This window comes from Chiloscyllium plagiosum, unplaced genomic scaffold (assembly GCF_037043375.1).
Source record: "Chiloscyllium plagiosum isolate Xiang-an unplaced genomic scaffold, Cpla_swu_hap1 HiC_scaffold_16, whole genome shotgun sequence".
NCBI classification, from domain to species: Eukaryota; Metazoa; Chordata; class Chondrichthyes; order Orectolobiformes; family Hemiscylliidae; genus Chiloscyllium; species Chiloscyllium plagiosum.
The window spans coordinates 14,282,549-14,298,350 of record NW_028270154.1 but is presented as its reverse complement, the minus strand read 5'-3'; the positions used below and the strand labels follow the sequence as shown (position 1 = coordinate 14,298,350).

At 47.7% G+C, this 15,802-nt stretch overlaps 1 protein-coding gene across 2 annotated transcripts in view; it reads left to right on the top strand.

The window, feature by feature from the left end:
- Positions 1 to 15,802, top strand: part of LOC122556475 (F-BAR and double SH3 domains protein 2-like) — a 75,131-nt gene that overhangs the window by 35,013 nt on the left and 24,316 nt on the right. For both annotated transcript variants that reach the window (XM_043703139.2, XM_043703140.2), the window contains exons 9-13: positions 7,137 to 7,259; positions 9,449 to 9,544; positions 10,929 to 11,048; positions 11,656 to 11,760; positions 14,736 to 14,894. In XM_043703139.2, coding sequence (XP_043559074.2) covers positions 7,137 to 7,259; positions 9,449 to 9,544; positions 10,929 to 11,048; positions 11,656 to 11,760; positions 14,736 to 14,894 — 603 coding nt within the window. The remainder of the gene's footprint in view (positions 1 to 7,136; positions 7,260 to 9,448; positions 9,545 to 10,928; positions 11,049 to 11,655; positions 11,761 to 14,735; positions 14,895 to 15,802) is intronic.

Here is a 15,802-nt window from a genome sequence, read left to right as displayed (position 1 = left end):
TCATAGAATGTTTTAGCACAGAAGGAGGCCATTCTGGGTCTGTTGAATACACTATAAAACATAGAACATTACAGCGCAGTACAGGCCCTTCAACCCTCTGTTGCACCAACCTGTGGAATCAATCTGGAGCCCATTTAATCTACATTAGTCCATTCTCATCCATATGCCTATCCAATGGCCTTTTAAGTGCTATTAAAGTTGGCGAGTCTACTACTGTTGCAGGCAGTGCATTCCAGGCCCTTATTACTCTGTGAGTAAAGACTATCCACCTATTCTAATCCCATTTTCTAATCCCACCTGGTCCATGGCCTTGCAGGTTACAATGCTTCAGATACAAATCCAGGGGTCTTTTCAAAGCTGGTGGGCAATAAATACCTATAAATAATTACCAAAGTTGGCCTTGACAGCGCCCACACCTCTTGCAAGTTTAAAAAAAACTTAAAACAACCATAGTAACCATCCTTTCATAGCAGGATTAACAGACCAAAGTATAATACCAAAAGCATCAGGAGATATTTGGACAGTCGGTCATAAATTTGGTTAACTAAGTATTACGGATTGTCAAAAAAGGAGTGAGTGAGTTCAGGGAGAGATCCCAGAGCTTGCTAACAGCTGTCAATGGTGGGATGATTAAAATTGGTGATGCAGAGGAGGGAAGAGTTGGAGGAGAGCAGAGAGCATGGAGGATTGTGGGATGGGAGGAGGTTCAAGAGATAGGGAGATGTGAGACCATGGAGAGACTTGGAAACTAGGATGAGAATTTCAAAATGGAGATGTTGCCAGATGGGAGTCAGTGTGAGCATAGCAGTGCAGGGGTGAACAGGACTCAGCATGATTTGGATTTGTGGAGGCTTGGATGAATTTGAATTCAAGGATTTTGGAGGTCAAGGGGTTTACAAGAAAGACATTGAAATAATTGGGTCCAGAGCTTACAAAGACCTGGGTGAGGTCGTAGCAGCAGGTGAACATAGGAAAATAGAAGCAGGAGTAGGCCATTCAGGTCCTTGAGCCTGTTTTGTGATTCTACATTGCTGATCACATACCTCAAAGACGACTTCCTATGCCATTTCCCTGTCCTTTGATGTCATTTGTATCTAGAAATTCAACAATCTCTATCTTCAACATTGACTGAGTTCCCATAGCCCTCTGGAATAGAAAATTCCAAAGGTTCACCACTCTTTGAGTGAAGAAACTCCTTACTTCAGTCCAAAATTCCTTGTCTTTTATTCTGAGACTGTGTCCCCTGGTTTTAGACATTCCTTCAACACACCCACCCAACAGCAGCATCCCTCCTATATCCACCATTCTAGTGGCTTAAGAATCTTGTAAACTTCAATGAGATTCACCTCTGATCTTTTTACTGAATTCTAGAGAATACAGGCCCAATCTCCTCAATCACTCCACAAAGGAGAATCCTGCTCTCTTGAAAGTTAGTATGGTGAACCTCTGATGCATTATCTCTATGACTATTACGCTCTTTATCAGGCAAGGGGAACCAAACCAGCTCTTAATTCGCCAGGTGCAACCTAACCAACGGTTCAGCACAATTGAAGCAAAACGTCTTTATTTAGTTCTATACTGGAGCCCTCTTGTGATCAAGGCCATTGTTCCAACGACTTGCTGCACCTGCATGTTAGCTGTCAGTGACTCATGACCAAGGACCTGGGTGTTTAAAGGCATATGGGCTTATTGTGTTTCTTCAGTGATGTGGTGTTAGAATTTTGAACACGGTGGCTCAGTGGTTAGCACTGCTGCCTCACAGCGCCAGGGACCCGGGCTCGATTCCAGTTTCGGGAGACTGTCTGTGTGGAGTTTGCATATTCTCCCCGTGTCTGCGTGGGTTTTCTCCGGGTGCTCCGGTTTCCTCTCTCAGTCCAAAAATGTGCAGGTTAGGTGAATTGGCCATGCTAAATTCCCACGGTGTTCAGGAAGTGTAGGTTAGGTGCATTAGAAGGGGTAAGTGTAGGGGAATGGGTTTCGGTGGCTTACTCTTTGGACGAATTGGTATGGACCTGATGGGCCGAAGGGCCTGTTTCCACACTATAAGGATTCTGTTCTCTGATTATTTTAGCCTCCTAACCATTTGAACAAAACGGGCTTTTATTTTCAAATACACTTCATAGCTTTTGTTGCTCGACCTCTTCCATTTTTTGAATGGGGTTGTGGTCAGTACGGGTTCTTTCTGAGAATTCTCGGTTGTTAAGATTTAGATAGAGTGGACAGTGAGAGTCTTTTTCCTCGGTTGGTGATGGCTAGCATGAGGGGACATAGCTTTAAATTGAGGGGTGATAGATATAGGACAGATGTCAGAGGTAGGTTCTTTGCTCAGAGAGTAGTGGGGGCATGGAACGCACTGCCTGCAACAGTAGTAGACTCTCCGACTTTAAGGGCATTGAAGTGGTCATTGGATAAACATATGGATGATAATGGAATAGTGTTGGTTAGATAGGCTTCAGATTGGTTTCACAGGTCAGTGCAACATCGAGAACGTTGTAACGTTCTATGTTTCCTAATACATTGTGGATCCTGAATTACAGTGATGCTTATCACACACCTTATGATGTTAAATGTGATCCCTCCTGGATTATGTAGCTGTACACTTGATAGGCTGCAAGCAATTTTTAAGTTTCTCTATTTGATGGTACTGTCACATTTGCTCCAATTTGAAATTTCATGAGAAACCCATGACTGTCAAAAGGGTAGCTATATTGTTTAGTTTGGGATTTACCTCCTGCTGGAAACTTTTCTATGTCCTTTCCAGCTTTAGATTAGATTCCCTACAGTGTGAAAACAGACCCTTTGGCCCAACAAGTCCACACCGACCCTCCGAAGAGTAACCCAATCAGACCCATTTCACTCTGACTAATGCACCTGACACTATGAGCAGGAGAAAGTGAGGTCTGCAGATGCTGGAGATCAGAGCTGAAAATGTGTTGCTGGAACAGCGCAGCAGGTCAGGCAGCATCCAGGGAACAGGAGAATCGACGTTGCGGGCATAAGCCCTTCTTCGGGAATGAGGAAAGTGTGTCCAGCAGGCTAAGATAAAAGGTAGGGAGGAGGGACTTGGGGGAGGGGCGTTGGAAATGCAATAGGTGGAAAGAGGTCAAGGTGAGGGTGATAGGTCAGAGTGGGGTGGGGGTGGAGAGGTCAGGAAGAAGATTGCAGGTCAGGAAGGTGGTGCTGAGTTCGAGGGATTTGAATGAGACCCCACCTTGTGTCAGTCAAATCCCTCGAACTCAGCACCGCCTTCCTGACCTGCAATCTTCTTCCTGACCTCTCCGCCCCCACCCCACTCTGACCTATCACCCTCACCTTGACCTCTTTCCACCTATCGCATTTCCAACGCACCCCCCCCCCCCCAAGTCCCTCCTCCCTACCTTTTATCTTAGCCTGCTGGACACACTTTCCTCATTCCTGAAGAAGGGCTTATGCCCGAAACGTCGATTCTCCTGTTCCCTGGATGCTGCCTGACCTGCTGCGCTGTTCCAGCAGCACATTTTCAGCTAACACTATGAGCAATTTAGCATGGCCAATTCACCTGGCCTGCACATCTTTGGACTGTGTGAGGAAACCGGAGCACCCAGAGGAAACCCACGCAGACACGGGGCGAATGTGCAAACACCACACAGACAGTCACCCGAGGTTGGAATCGAACCCGGGACCCTGGTGCTGTGAGGCAGCAGTGCTAACCGCTGAGCCACCATGCTGCTTTGTGTGGGTAGTTCCTGCTCAGTATGACTTTGATCAGAAGGACATGGACTAGGTTTGCTGTCTGGATCTTGGGAATCTCTGCTTGGTCGTGGATATAAAGGTATAAGAGAAACACACAGGCCATGGAAACAGGTTCATAAAATTACCAGAGGTATAGATAGGGCTGACAGTTAAAATCTTTCTCCTAGAATTGAAATATCTAATACTATGTGGGCATGCATTTAAGGTGAGGGGGGAAAGTTCAAAAGAGATGTGGGGGCAAGGCAGATACAATAGGGGCATTTAGGAGGCTTTTAGGTAAGCTCATGAAGCAATCAGTGGATGGATATGGACCAAGGCCAGGCAGAAGGGATTAGCTTAGCTTGGTGCCATGTTTGACACAGTATTGTGAGCCAAGGGGCCTGTTCCTGTGCTGTTCTAAGTTCTAAGGATGCTGGGGAGAGAAAGGCCTGGTTTAGGTCCTGACTGTCAAAGGGAGAGAAATCCTAAGGAAGGAACAGGGTAAAAGTTGGACTTGGCAATGAGGCAACTCAGGTCATTACAGAAGTAGGTGTGAAACAGATTAGTACTTCCACTTTGTATCATTTCTGAATGAGGATGAGCTCAGTTCCAAACAATAAAATGCTTTATAAAAATGTATCTGTGCTTCAGCAATATAAAACTGCAGGATTTACAATAAAGAATGAGGGCATTCAGCATATTGCCTGTACCCTCGCTGAAAGACCTCTTCATCCTATTAGAATTTCAGAACAGTGCAACGCATCATGAGGCCACAGAGCAATTCAGTTGGCTCCACTCGCCCACTTTCTCCCATAGTTATAGAGATGTACAGCATGGAAACAGACCCTTCGATCCAACTCATCCATGCCGACCAGATATCCCAACCCAATCTAGTCCCACCTGCCAGCACCTGGCCCATATCCCTCCAAACCCTTCCTATTCATATACCCATCCAAATGCCTTGTAAATGTTGCAATTGTACCAGCTACCACCACATCCCCTGGCAGCTCATTCCATACACACACCACCCTCTGTGTGAAAAAGCTGCCCCTTAGGTCCCTTTTATATCTTTCCCCTCTCATCCTAAACCTATTCTCTCTAGTTCTGGATTTTTCTACCCCAGGGAAAATGCCTTGTCTATTTATTGTATCCATGCCTCCTCGTGATTTTATCAACCTCTTTAAGGTCACTCCTCAGCCTCTGATGTTCCAGGGAAAACAGCCCCAGCCTATTCTGTAGTCCTGCAACTTTTTTTCTTGGCCATGTATTTATCCAGTTCCCCTTTCAAATGCTTCTGTTCAATCTATTTCCACTGCCCTCGGCTGGAAATCCTAACAACTTGCTGTGTAGAAACTTTTTTTTCTCATTTTGTCTCTGGCTCTTTTGTAAATCACCTTAAATCTCTCTCCTCTTTGACCACGAGAAACAGGTATTCCTTATTTATATTTATCTAAATAAAAACAGATAGACCTGCGGATGCTGTAGATCAGAAATGCATATAAGCAGAAAATGCTGGAAAAGTTCAGCATGTCTGGCAACATCTGCAAAGAGAAATCAGAGTTGAGTGACCTTCCTCAGAACTGAGTCCTGGATGCGGGTTCCAGGTCAACGGACCTGAAACGTTAACTTCGATTTCCTTTCACAGATGCCGTCAGACCTGCTGAGCTTTTCCGGCATTTTCTGGTCTTGTTTCACACTTTTATCCAAACCACTTTTCAGAGGAACGCATTGCCCTGCCAGTCTATTGCCCCCAGTGTGGGAAAAAGAATGCAGAGGGTGGAGTCTGAGGTTCAAAGCCCTGTTTGGATGAACAAAGAATTCTGCTGCAGGTTGTTGTGGGAATTTGCAGACTGTCGTCCTGGTGTTTAGTTTGGTTACTGTGACCTGTGTGCGATTATTCTGAGTTCGCAAAGCAGGCTCTGAGCTTTGGTTTGATGTTAGATGTGACTTTGCCAGCTGGCATTCTGTATGAGGTGAATTGCCAAAGCCATAAATTAGTAGCTCGCAGGAGCTCTGCCCTCGCCCAAATGAATTCGACCAGAACCCCATGTGACTTTATGCGTGATTCGCAACATCAAAAAACCTCTTTGGGTTAAATGTGATTTGACAGGAACAGGGTGGTCAATGACCAAGTAGATCCATGACCTTCCACATGATCTTCTTCCCATGTGGATGATCTATTCCTCCAGTATCCCATCACTCCCTTCTCCCTCATGGCCGCATCTGGAGCAGCCTCTTCTCGTTTTCTAAAGACAAATGGGGGACTCCTAAAATGGATGATCACACAGGGAATGTAAGTACTTGTGACGTAAATTAGGAATGTCCATTAAGGTCTTACAAACTTATGTGGATGCCTCATCGAAAGTATTCTATCTGGATGCATTACACCTTGGTATGGCAAGTGCCCTTCCCAAGACTGAAAGGAACTCCAGAGCTGTGAACGCAGCCCAGTCCATCACACAAACCAATCTCCTATCCATTGACTTCACCTACACCTCCCACTGGGAAAGCAGTCAACATAATTAAAGACCCCTCCCGCCCACCCAGTTGTTCTCTCTTCCACCCTCGTCCATCGGGCCGAAGATATAAAACGTTTGTATACACATACAAACAGATTCAAGAACAGCTTCTTCCCCGCTGTTGGCAGACTTTTAATGGACCTGTTTAATGTCAATGTTTATCTCTTTCTCACTCTATTCTGTTACCGCGATGTATTTGTATGATAGGATCTGCCCATAAAGCCTGTAAGACAACCCTTTTCCCTGTACCTCAGTACACATGACGGTAATAAATCAAATCAAGTGTTGGGGTGTGAGGGGGAAGCAGTGGGTGAGGGTTGTCTAAAATGATAACCCAACACTGTCCTCCGTCCAACCCCCAAGACCATCCCCCCCCATCCAAAATGGCAACTTCTTGCAGCCAAGTAGCACAACGTTCTCCCACCTTACCAGAACCTGAAGTAATTGTGGTCCAGGCAGGGATGTGTGCTCAAGCAATCGTTCATCAACAACTGGAAGGCCTCACCAGGCTCCAGGCCAGGAATGTGGAGCTTAGGCCTTCTCACCCAGAACTAAATTTGTGCCAAGGCAGATAGTTAGTGATGAGGCTCTGGTGCACCACCGTTTCTCAAAAAATAGTTCCCTTCCCATCTCCAAGTCTGCCACCGCTCGGCCCAGAAAATGTAATTAACATCCATTCTACCAAAATACACCCCGCCTCCAAATACCCTCTGGGTCCCAGAACTGCATCGCTCCCCTCCCCCACACCCTGGGCCCAGACTGGAATTCCAACATCCACTGCTCATCCGGGAGAGAAGTCCAGATTTCCATGACCCTTTGTGTGAGGAAATGCTTCTGAAAAATCACTCACTGAATGGTCCCAACTCCAGTGTTAAAGTTCTGTCACCTTGTTGTCCAATGTTTCAGAACCTGGATGGGGATGTGTACGAGAGGCTACAAGAATACTTCACCCTCGTCAGCAAGACTGAGATTGACGCTTGTCAGTCGGGGCAGGAGTGTTTCCGGAGTGTTCTGGAATCCTCCAGTAAGGTAGTAAGCTTTTAAACTTTCCATCTGTCTTTGAAAAGTGTGCAGTTTCTTTAAGTGAATCTCTCACATTGTGGTCAATGCTTATTTGCAGAGTCATACAGAACATTTGGCCTGTCAGGCCTGTTCTGGATCTTGTCAAAGTGTGATCCAATTTTGAATCACACGTCAGTGTTGTACAAATACATGTCTAATAGCCAACCCATTGCAATGACAGAACCACAATGTTTCTATTATCTGCAGATTCTAAGTTCAGAACCCATCTCAGCAGTTTGAGAATTTTAATTCATTGTGTAAATTAAGAAAAATTAAATGTGGAATTTGATGTAGGTTTGCTCGCTGAGGCTGAAGGTTCATTTCCAGACATTTAGTTACCCTACTAGGTAACGTCTTCAGTGGGCCTCAGGCGAAGCAATGCTGAAAATTCCTGCTTTCTATTTATATGTTTGGGTTTCTTTGGGTTGGTGATGTCGTTTCCGGTGGTGATTCCATTTCCTGTTCAGGGGGTGGTGGATGGGGTCTAACTCGATGTGTTTGTTGATAGAGTTCCAGTTAGAATGCCACGCTTCTAGGAATTCACGTGCGTATCGTTGTTTGTATCCGAGGATGGATGTGTTGTCCCAGTCGATCCTACATCCAAAACATCAACCTGAGCTATAAATCTTCTCAAAACTCGTTAAATGTGGAAATACAAACAAAATTGTGTCGGTAGATGGGAATATGAAGCTGTTGGATTGTTTTAAAAAATTAAATTGGTTCACAACTATTATTTCAGGAAGTCTTGATTTGGTCTGGTCTACTCATGACTCCAAGCAATGGGGTCGATTTTTAAGACCACTCACTCTGTTTCAACCCCATTTCCAGCACTCCAGAGCTTATTGCATTTACATTGCGCCTGTCACAACTTCCAAATATCTCAAAGTACTAAACAATTTTCAAAAGTACATGTAGGAAAGACAGCCAAATTGTTCACAATGAAAAGTGATAATAATAACCGGGTAATCAGTTGGAGATGTTAGTTAAGGAATATACATTGGCTCCGGATACCTGGGAGAACTTTCCTGCTCAGATTCATACACCAGTCACAAGATCTGTGACCTCCACCTCTGAATACTGAAAGGGCTATATCAACAATGTTTCAGTACTATCCAACTGACAGTGCAGCACCCCGTGCCCAGGGACTGACGGTGCAGCACCCCGTGCCCAGGGACTGACGGTGCAGCACCCCGTGCCCAGGGGCAGTGCAGCACCCCGTGCCCAGGGGCAGATGGTGCAGCTCCCCCTGTCCAGGGACAGTGCAGCACCCCCTGCCCAGGGACACTCAGTGCAGCACCCTCTGCCCGGGGACAGACCGTGCAGCACCCCCTGCCCAGGGACAGTGCAGCACCCTCTGCCCAGGACTGACAGCGCAGCACTCCCTCAGTACCTCAACAGATGTTCTGCTGACGTCCTCACTCATTGTCTGTGGCATCTTGCTGTGTAGAAAATGGCCGCCTTATTTGTGTTAGTGGAACAATGGTTGTTACATTGCAATGCGCTCTGGCAACAACAACTTGCATTTGTGTAACTCCTTAAAGCAGCAAACTATTTTCAGGTTTTACTGGAGCCAATCTGAAACAAGGTTTCTCACTGAGCCATAGATCAGGTCATCAAACATTGTCAAAGACGGTCAGTTTTAAGGATTGCCTTGAAGGAGGAAAGAGAGGCAGAGAGGAGGAGAGATTGAAGGAGAGAATTCCAGAGCTTAGGATGTAGCCAACTGGAGACACTGACCTTGGATTGTTGGACTGACTAAAGCCTGAAATGTCTATGAGAGACCAGAATTGGGGAGGGTGGGTGGTCACCATTGTTTCAGAGGAGAGCAGGGCTAAAGGAGATGACAAAGATGGAGAATGGTGAGGTTCTGTGAGGATTCTAACACGAGATTGCGAAGGCGTGAAAGTGAGCACAGGGGCGATGCATGAATGAGACTTGCCTCATGTAGTGACGGGGCAGTATGGTTGTTGGCTTCGGGACAGCCGAAGGATATGTAGGTGGAAGGCAGGAGGCCAGCGGGTGATGCATCCCCACGATGTCTGCAAGATGTATCAGGCCTCAGTGTAAATCCAAATCCCCGTGTGGGAGCAGGTCCAGTTCCTTCAGCTGACATCACGAGTACACAAAATGAGGGTCCTCCTGTGCTCCCCCTGCAGATTTCCCGGGACTACGACCTTCAGTTATTCCTCCAAGAGAACCCAGTGTTTACGGAGCCCTCTGCGTTTGTCTTCCAGCCAGCTGGTTCTGACAAGGTAAGCCAGTCAATGAAGGGATAGAGTTTGTTCCCACTAGTTTAGGCTGCTTTACCTCCCACAGCATCCTAACCGCAGTCTGTGAGCCCTTTGAGTGACTGAGTTCCATGTAGCTCATCGGCCGGAGTAAGTTCTCAGGGTAGGCGCCTCACTGGCAAGGTGGGTACTTTGCCCGTCCCTTGTTTCCCTGTGACAGTGTGGTGAGCTGCTACCTTGAACCCACTGGCCTGCTCTTTCGGGATGGCACTGTGGAGCTGAGTGAGTGAATATTCCACCAGCCGCATCCAGGAGGAGGATTGTGAGGCTGTGAGGGGTCCCCTGATGAGCTGAGCCACTTGTCAAACCTCCAGGGGTCACAGGATTAGGAGGAGGCCATTCGAATCCTCAAGCCTGTTCCGTCAATCGGTTAGAACGTAGGCAGGGGCCTGTACTCTAGCTCCATTTAACCACCATTTGTTCCATAGCTCTACATATCCTTACACATCAAAAGCTTACCATTCAGTTTTCAGTTGACTCCCATCGTGAGTAAATTCGGGAGGGGGGATTTCCAGATTCCTTCCGTCCAGTTTGATCTTAGAATAGGATAACAAATCAGCACAATATTGAGGGCTGAAGGGCCTGTACTGTGCCAAACTGTTGTAAGTCTCACTCTGAGGAAGTGTTCGCTGATATTACCCCCGAGTGGATTTGCTTGAATTTTAGCGTAATGCCCTCCACAACTCCTCCCCCCCCCCCCCCAACACCTTGCCTCTTGTTCAGCCACCCCCTACTTGCCCAGAGGAAACAGTTTCTCTCTATCTACCCCATTATCGCCTCCTTCACACATCCTAAATACTCTGACAGGTCACCCTGTATTCTTCACAAGTCGAGCCCATGAAATTATTCCTCCGAGTTTGACTGTTCGATCCCCATGACTCTACTCTGCATCCAGTCCAAGGCTATTGTGTCCTTTGCAATGAGAGATGTCCACAACGAAAAACAGTTCTTCCAGGTGGGCTCTGAACAAGGCTCTGTCTGTCTGGTACAGGCCTCTGCCTCATCTGGTTATCCTTCAGATGGTGCTGGTGGTCACTCTGTTGATAAGTGAGAACTCCCTCACTGCTGGACTGTCCAACCCTCGCAGTGGAGGAAGGGTCAACACTATGAAACAGTGTGTTGACTGACCAATGTCATGTGTTCCAATGGTGGGGTTTGAACTCCCAACTCTAGGCTGTTTTGAACCCCCCCCCCCCTTCCTCTTTTTGTATTCTGTTAGACATGATCGCTGATCCTCAATATACAGATTATTAAATCCACTGGAGCAAAGATGATCTGGAGCTGATTTCCTGTGGTCAGCCGTGTTCTCAACAGCCAGTTACTAATTGACTCCCTGTGTATTTCATAGGTTTGCCGATTGGAAATACAGCCCGGTGACAGAGACAGAGAGTCCAGTCTTGACAAGGAGGCACGCAAGTGGGCAACTAAACTGGCAAATAACCACAAAGTCATCGCCCATGGCGAGCGGGTCAGTGAGAGTGACTACACAACATTCCTGTTTGCTGATGCTGCTAAGTTCATTGTCTGGAAGAAAATGTCTTCTCTTTACAATCTCCACACACCATCTGATCTCATCTACAATTTCCACATGATATATGATAAGATTTATGATCTTCACAAGGTGTGGAATACAGTTTGTGAGCTCGACCCATTTCCAATGTACTCTGCTGTCTGTAAAAGTTACACTATCGCTCCATTACCTCCACTCAATCATCTACACATGCGATATGATTATTGTATGTCTTCCACATGCTATACCATTGCTCTGAGGTGTTCACTCCACATGCTATATGACCTTTCTACAATGTCCATATGTTATATGATCGCTCTATAATCTTCACATGCTATAAGATCCGCTGTATGTATTACATGATTCCTCTGTCCAGTACAGTTTGCACTGTGTCCTCAACAGGCTGTATGATCTGCTGTGGAATGACCTTACACAGGCTGTATGATCTGCTGTGGAATGGCCTTACACAGGCTGTATGATCTGCTGTGGAATGGCCTTACACAGGCTGTATGATCTGCTGTGGAATGGCCTTACACTATCTGATGCACTTTACTCTTCCTTTCAGGTTTTACGCAATTTAGATCAGCGAAGGAAGCTCGCATCTGAGGAAGAGATTTCAGGTGTTGAGGCCAAGATGGAGGAGGTTAAGGAGAGCATCAGGAAAGCAGAGGTGATACCAGGAAGGTCATGAATCCAGAAGGTCTTTCTCTGAAGGTTTTGTGAATATGGAACTGGCCCAAATAATGTGGCAGCAGAGAGCTGACTTCGTGGAGATACTGTTACCCTCTGTACACTACTCATTCCTGTGACCCAGGGAGGGACTGTTACTCTCTGTACACTACTCATTCCTGTGACCCAGGGAGGGACTGTTACTCTCTGTACACTACTCATTCCTGTGACCCAGGGAGTGACTGTTACTCTCTGTACACTACTCATTCCTGTGACCCAGGGAGGGACTGTTACTCTCTGTACACTGCTCATTCCTGTGACCCAGGGAGGGACTGTTACTCTCTGTACACTACTCATTCCTGTGACCCAGGGAGGGACTGTTACTCTCTGTACACTACTCATTCCTGTGACCCAGGGAGGGACTGTTACTCTCTGTACACTACTCATTCCTGTGACCCAGGGAGTGACTGTTACTCTCTGTACACTACTCATTCCTGTGACCCAGGGAGGGACTGTTACTCTCTGTACACTGCTCATTCCTGTGACCCAGGGAGGGACTGTTACTCTCTGTACACTGCTCATTCCTGTGACCCAGGGAGGGACTGTTACTCTCTGTACATTACTCATTCCTGTGACCCAGGGAGAGACTGTTATTCTCTGTACACTGCTCATCCCTGTGACCAAGGGAGTGACTATTACTCTCTGAACACTGCTCATTCCTGTGACCCAGAGAGGGACTGTTGCTCGCTGTACACTGCTGTCATTCCTGTGACCCAGGGAGTGACTGTTACTCTCTGAACATTACTCATTCCTGTGACCCAGGGAGAGACTGTTATTCTCTGTACACTGCTCATTCCTGTGACCCAGGGAGGGACTGTTACTCTCTGTACACTGCTCATTCCTGTGACCCAGGGAGGTACTTTTACTCTGTACACTGCTCATTCTTGTGACCAAGGGAGTGACTATTACTCTCTGTACACTGCTCACTCCTGTGACCCAGGGAGGGACTGTTACTCTCTATACATTGCTCATTCCTGTGACCCAGGGAGGGACTGTTACTCTCTGTACACTGCTCATCCCTGTCCAGGGAGGGACTGTTACTCTCTGTACACTGCTCATCCCTGTGACCAAGGGAGTGACTATTACTCTCTGTACACTGCTAATTCCTGTGACCCAGGGTGGAATTGTTACTCTGTACACTACTCATTCCTGTGACCCAGGGAGTGACTATTACTCTCTGTACACTGCTAATTCCTGTGACCCAGGGAGGGACTGTTATTCTCTGTACACTACTCATTCCTGTGACCCAGGGTGTTACTGTTACTCACTGTACACTACTCATTCCTGTGACCCAGGGAAGGACTGTTACTCTCTGTACACTACTCATTCCTGTGACCCAGGGCGTGACTGTTACCCTCTGTGCACTACTCATTCCTGTGACCCAGAGACTGACTGTTACTCACTGTACACTACTCCTTCCTGTGACCCAGGGTGTTACTGTTACTCACTTTGCACTACTCCTTCCTGTGACCCAGGGAGGGACTGTTATTCTCTGTACACTACTCATTCCTGTGACCCAGGGAGGGACTGTTATTCTCTGTACACTACTCATTCCTGTGACCCAGGGAGTGACTGTTACCCTCTGTGCACTACTCATTCCTGTGACCCAGGGCGTGACTGTTACTCGCTGTGCACTACTCATTCCTGTGATCCAGGGAGGGATTGTTACTCTCTGAACCTTGCTCACACCTGTGACCCAGGGAGTTACCGTTACTCTGTGTACACTACTCATTCCTGTGACCTAGGGTGTGACTGTTACTCACTGTACACTACTCATTTCTGTGATCCAGGGAGTGAATGTTACTCTCTGTGCACTACTTATTCCTGTGACCCAGGAAGTGACTGTTACTCTCTGTACACTGCTGTCATTCGTGATGGGATAGAATGACCTTTGCTCTTGGCAGTGCTCACCTTTGCACTGGGATGGGATCCACAATGGGCGGTATTGCCCGACATATAAAGTGGTGGTCCTCCCTGTGTACAGCAAGCAGGGGATGGGATGGCGATGGGGAACCGGTCTCCAGGCTCCAGCAGCTGTTAAAGGCTGGCTGTTTAACCCCTGCAGCTCATTAGCTATGGGAATCTGGGTACTGATTTCAGGCTAGCTTCCCTTTACAACCCACTGCATGGCACCACATTATGAATTTTGTTTGTTGCTCCCCTGCCCCCTCTCCTTTTGCCCCCATCTCCCCTTAACCCCTCTTCCTCTGCACCCCCTCTCCACCACCACACCCCCTCACAGCTCTGGAATTTCAAGCTTACCTTTTGAATTTTAGGGGAATAAATCTTTGACTGCACCTGAATTATCATCCAAGTCTTCTGCTACTGGATTTCTTGACAATTGTCAATTTAGTTTATCTGGGCCAGATCCAATCTGTCAAGTTAGAATTAATTATTCCTCCTCTGGATACGTAGCTGTGCTTCCCCAGAGCAAACCCATGGTAGATGGATCAGTGTCTCCTCAATGCTCTCCGACTGATCGATTCCCTACTGTGTGGAAGCAGGCCATTCAGCCCATGGAGTCCATATGACCCTCCGAAGAGCATCCCACCCAAACCCACCCTATCACCTTTCTTTTCCTATGGCTAAACCACTTTAGCTGAACATTACGGGCAGTTTAGCACAGCCAATCCACCTGACCTGCACATCTTTGGACTGTGGGAGGAAACTGGAGCACCCGGAGGAAACCCACGCAGACACGGGGAGAATGTGTAAACTCCACGCAGACAGTTGCCCGAGGTTGGGATCGAACATGGGACCCTGGTGCTGGGAGACAGCAGTGCTAACCACTGAGCCACCGCGCTGCCCCTGATACCAGATCCATTTGGCCCACTTCAGATCCAAGGGCCAGGTCTAGCAGTGCCTCCTTTCCCTGGATCAGTCCTGAACAATGACATCTTACTGTTTTTTCCTCAGACAAGCAAGTTGAAGGCGGATTCCCGCCTGAACCTGCTACGCGAGGCTGGCCTAGAGGTGGACACCTGGTTGGTCAGCACCATGAACCAAGCTAGTGAGGAGCTGGAGAGAGAGAGAAAGCTGAGTGAGGCCCGAGTGTCGAATGGAGGCCTCCCAGAGGTGAGTGAGCTCCAGGCCGTAGTGCTGTCAAGCCCTGTTATTATAATGTGTCAGAAATGGACCACTGTCTCCAACAACAACAGCAACATCCACTCTCATCAAACTGACGCGGCAGCAGCCTCCGCATCAGCGAGGGGCTGGTCCTGCTCTGTCTGTCCGTGCTATGGCGGTGGGACAGTGGCTTGAGATGTCTTCAGCAGCAGCAACATGCTGGGTCTGATCCGGAAATCCATGTTCTGGAGGCGTGGCATCCCATAGCCACCCCAGAAAGCCAGGAGCCAAGGAGGGAAAAGACCAACTTTCTCCTAAGTCACTCAATTATTTCTTTTTATAATTTCTATCATTAAAATGGCACCCAATTGTGGTGACTTCTACAGATCTCATTGTATTTCATAAATACAAATGAAAATGGATTGTTATCTATTCTATCTCTCACTTTCACCTTTCTCTTTCACTTCCCTCTGTCTGTCCCTTTCTGACTCCCCTCACCATCTCATTTGTTTTTCCTTCTTGTCCTCTCCAATTTACTGCATCCCTCCCTCTCTCTGTCCCTCCCTCTCTCTGTCCTTTCCTCTCTTCCTCTCTCTGTCCATCTCTCTCTCTCTCTCTCTCTCTCTCTCTCTCTTTGCTGTCTCTCTCTCTCTCTCCATCTCTCGCTCTGTCTCTGGCCCGTCTCTCCATCTCTCCCTCTTCTCTTTTCATGTCTCTCTCGCCCCCGTTTCTCTCTCCCTCTCTGTCTCTCCCTCCCCGTCGCTCTCTCCCCCGTCCCCCCCCTCTCTCCCTGTCCCCCCCTCTCTCCCCGTCCCCCCCTCTCTCCCCGTCCCCCCCCTCTCTCCCCGTCCCCCCCCTCTCTCCCCGTCCCCCCCTCTCTCCCCGTCCCCCCCTCTCTCCCCGTCCCCCCCCTCTCT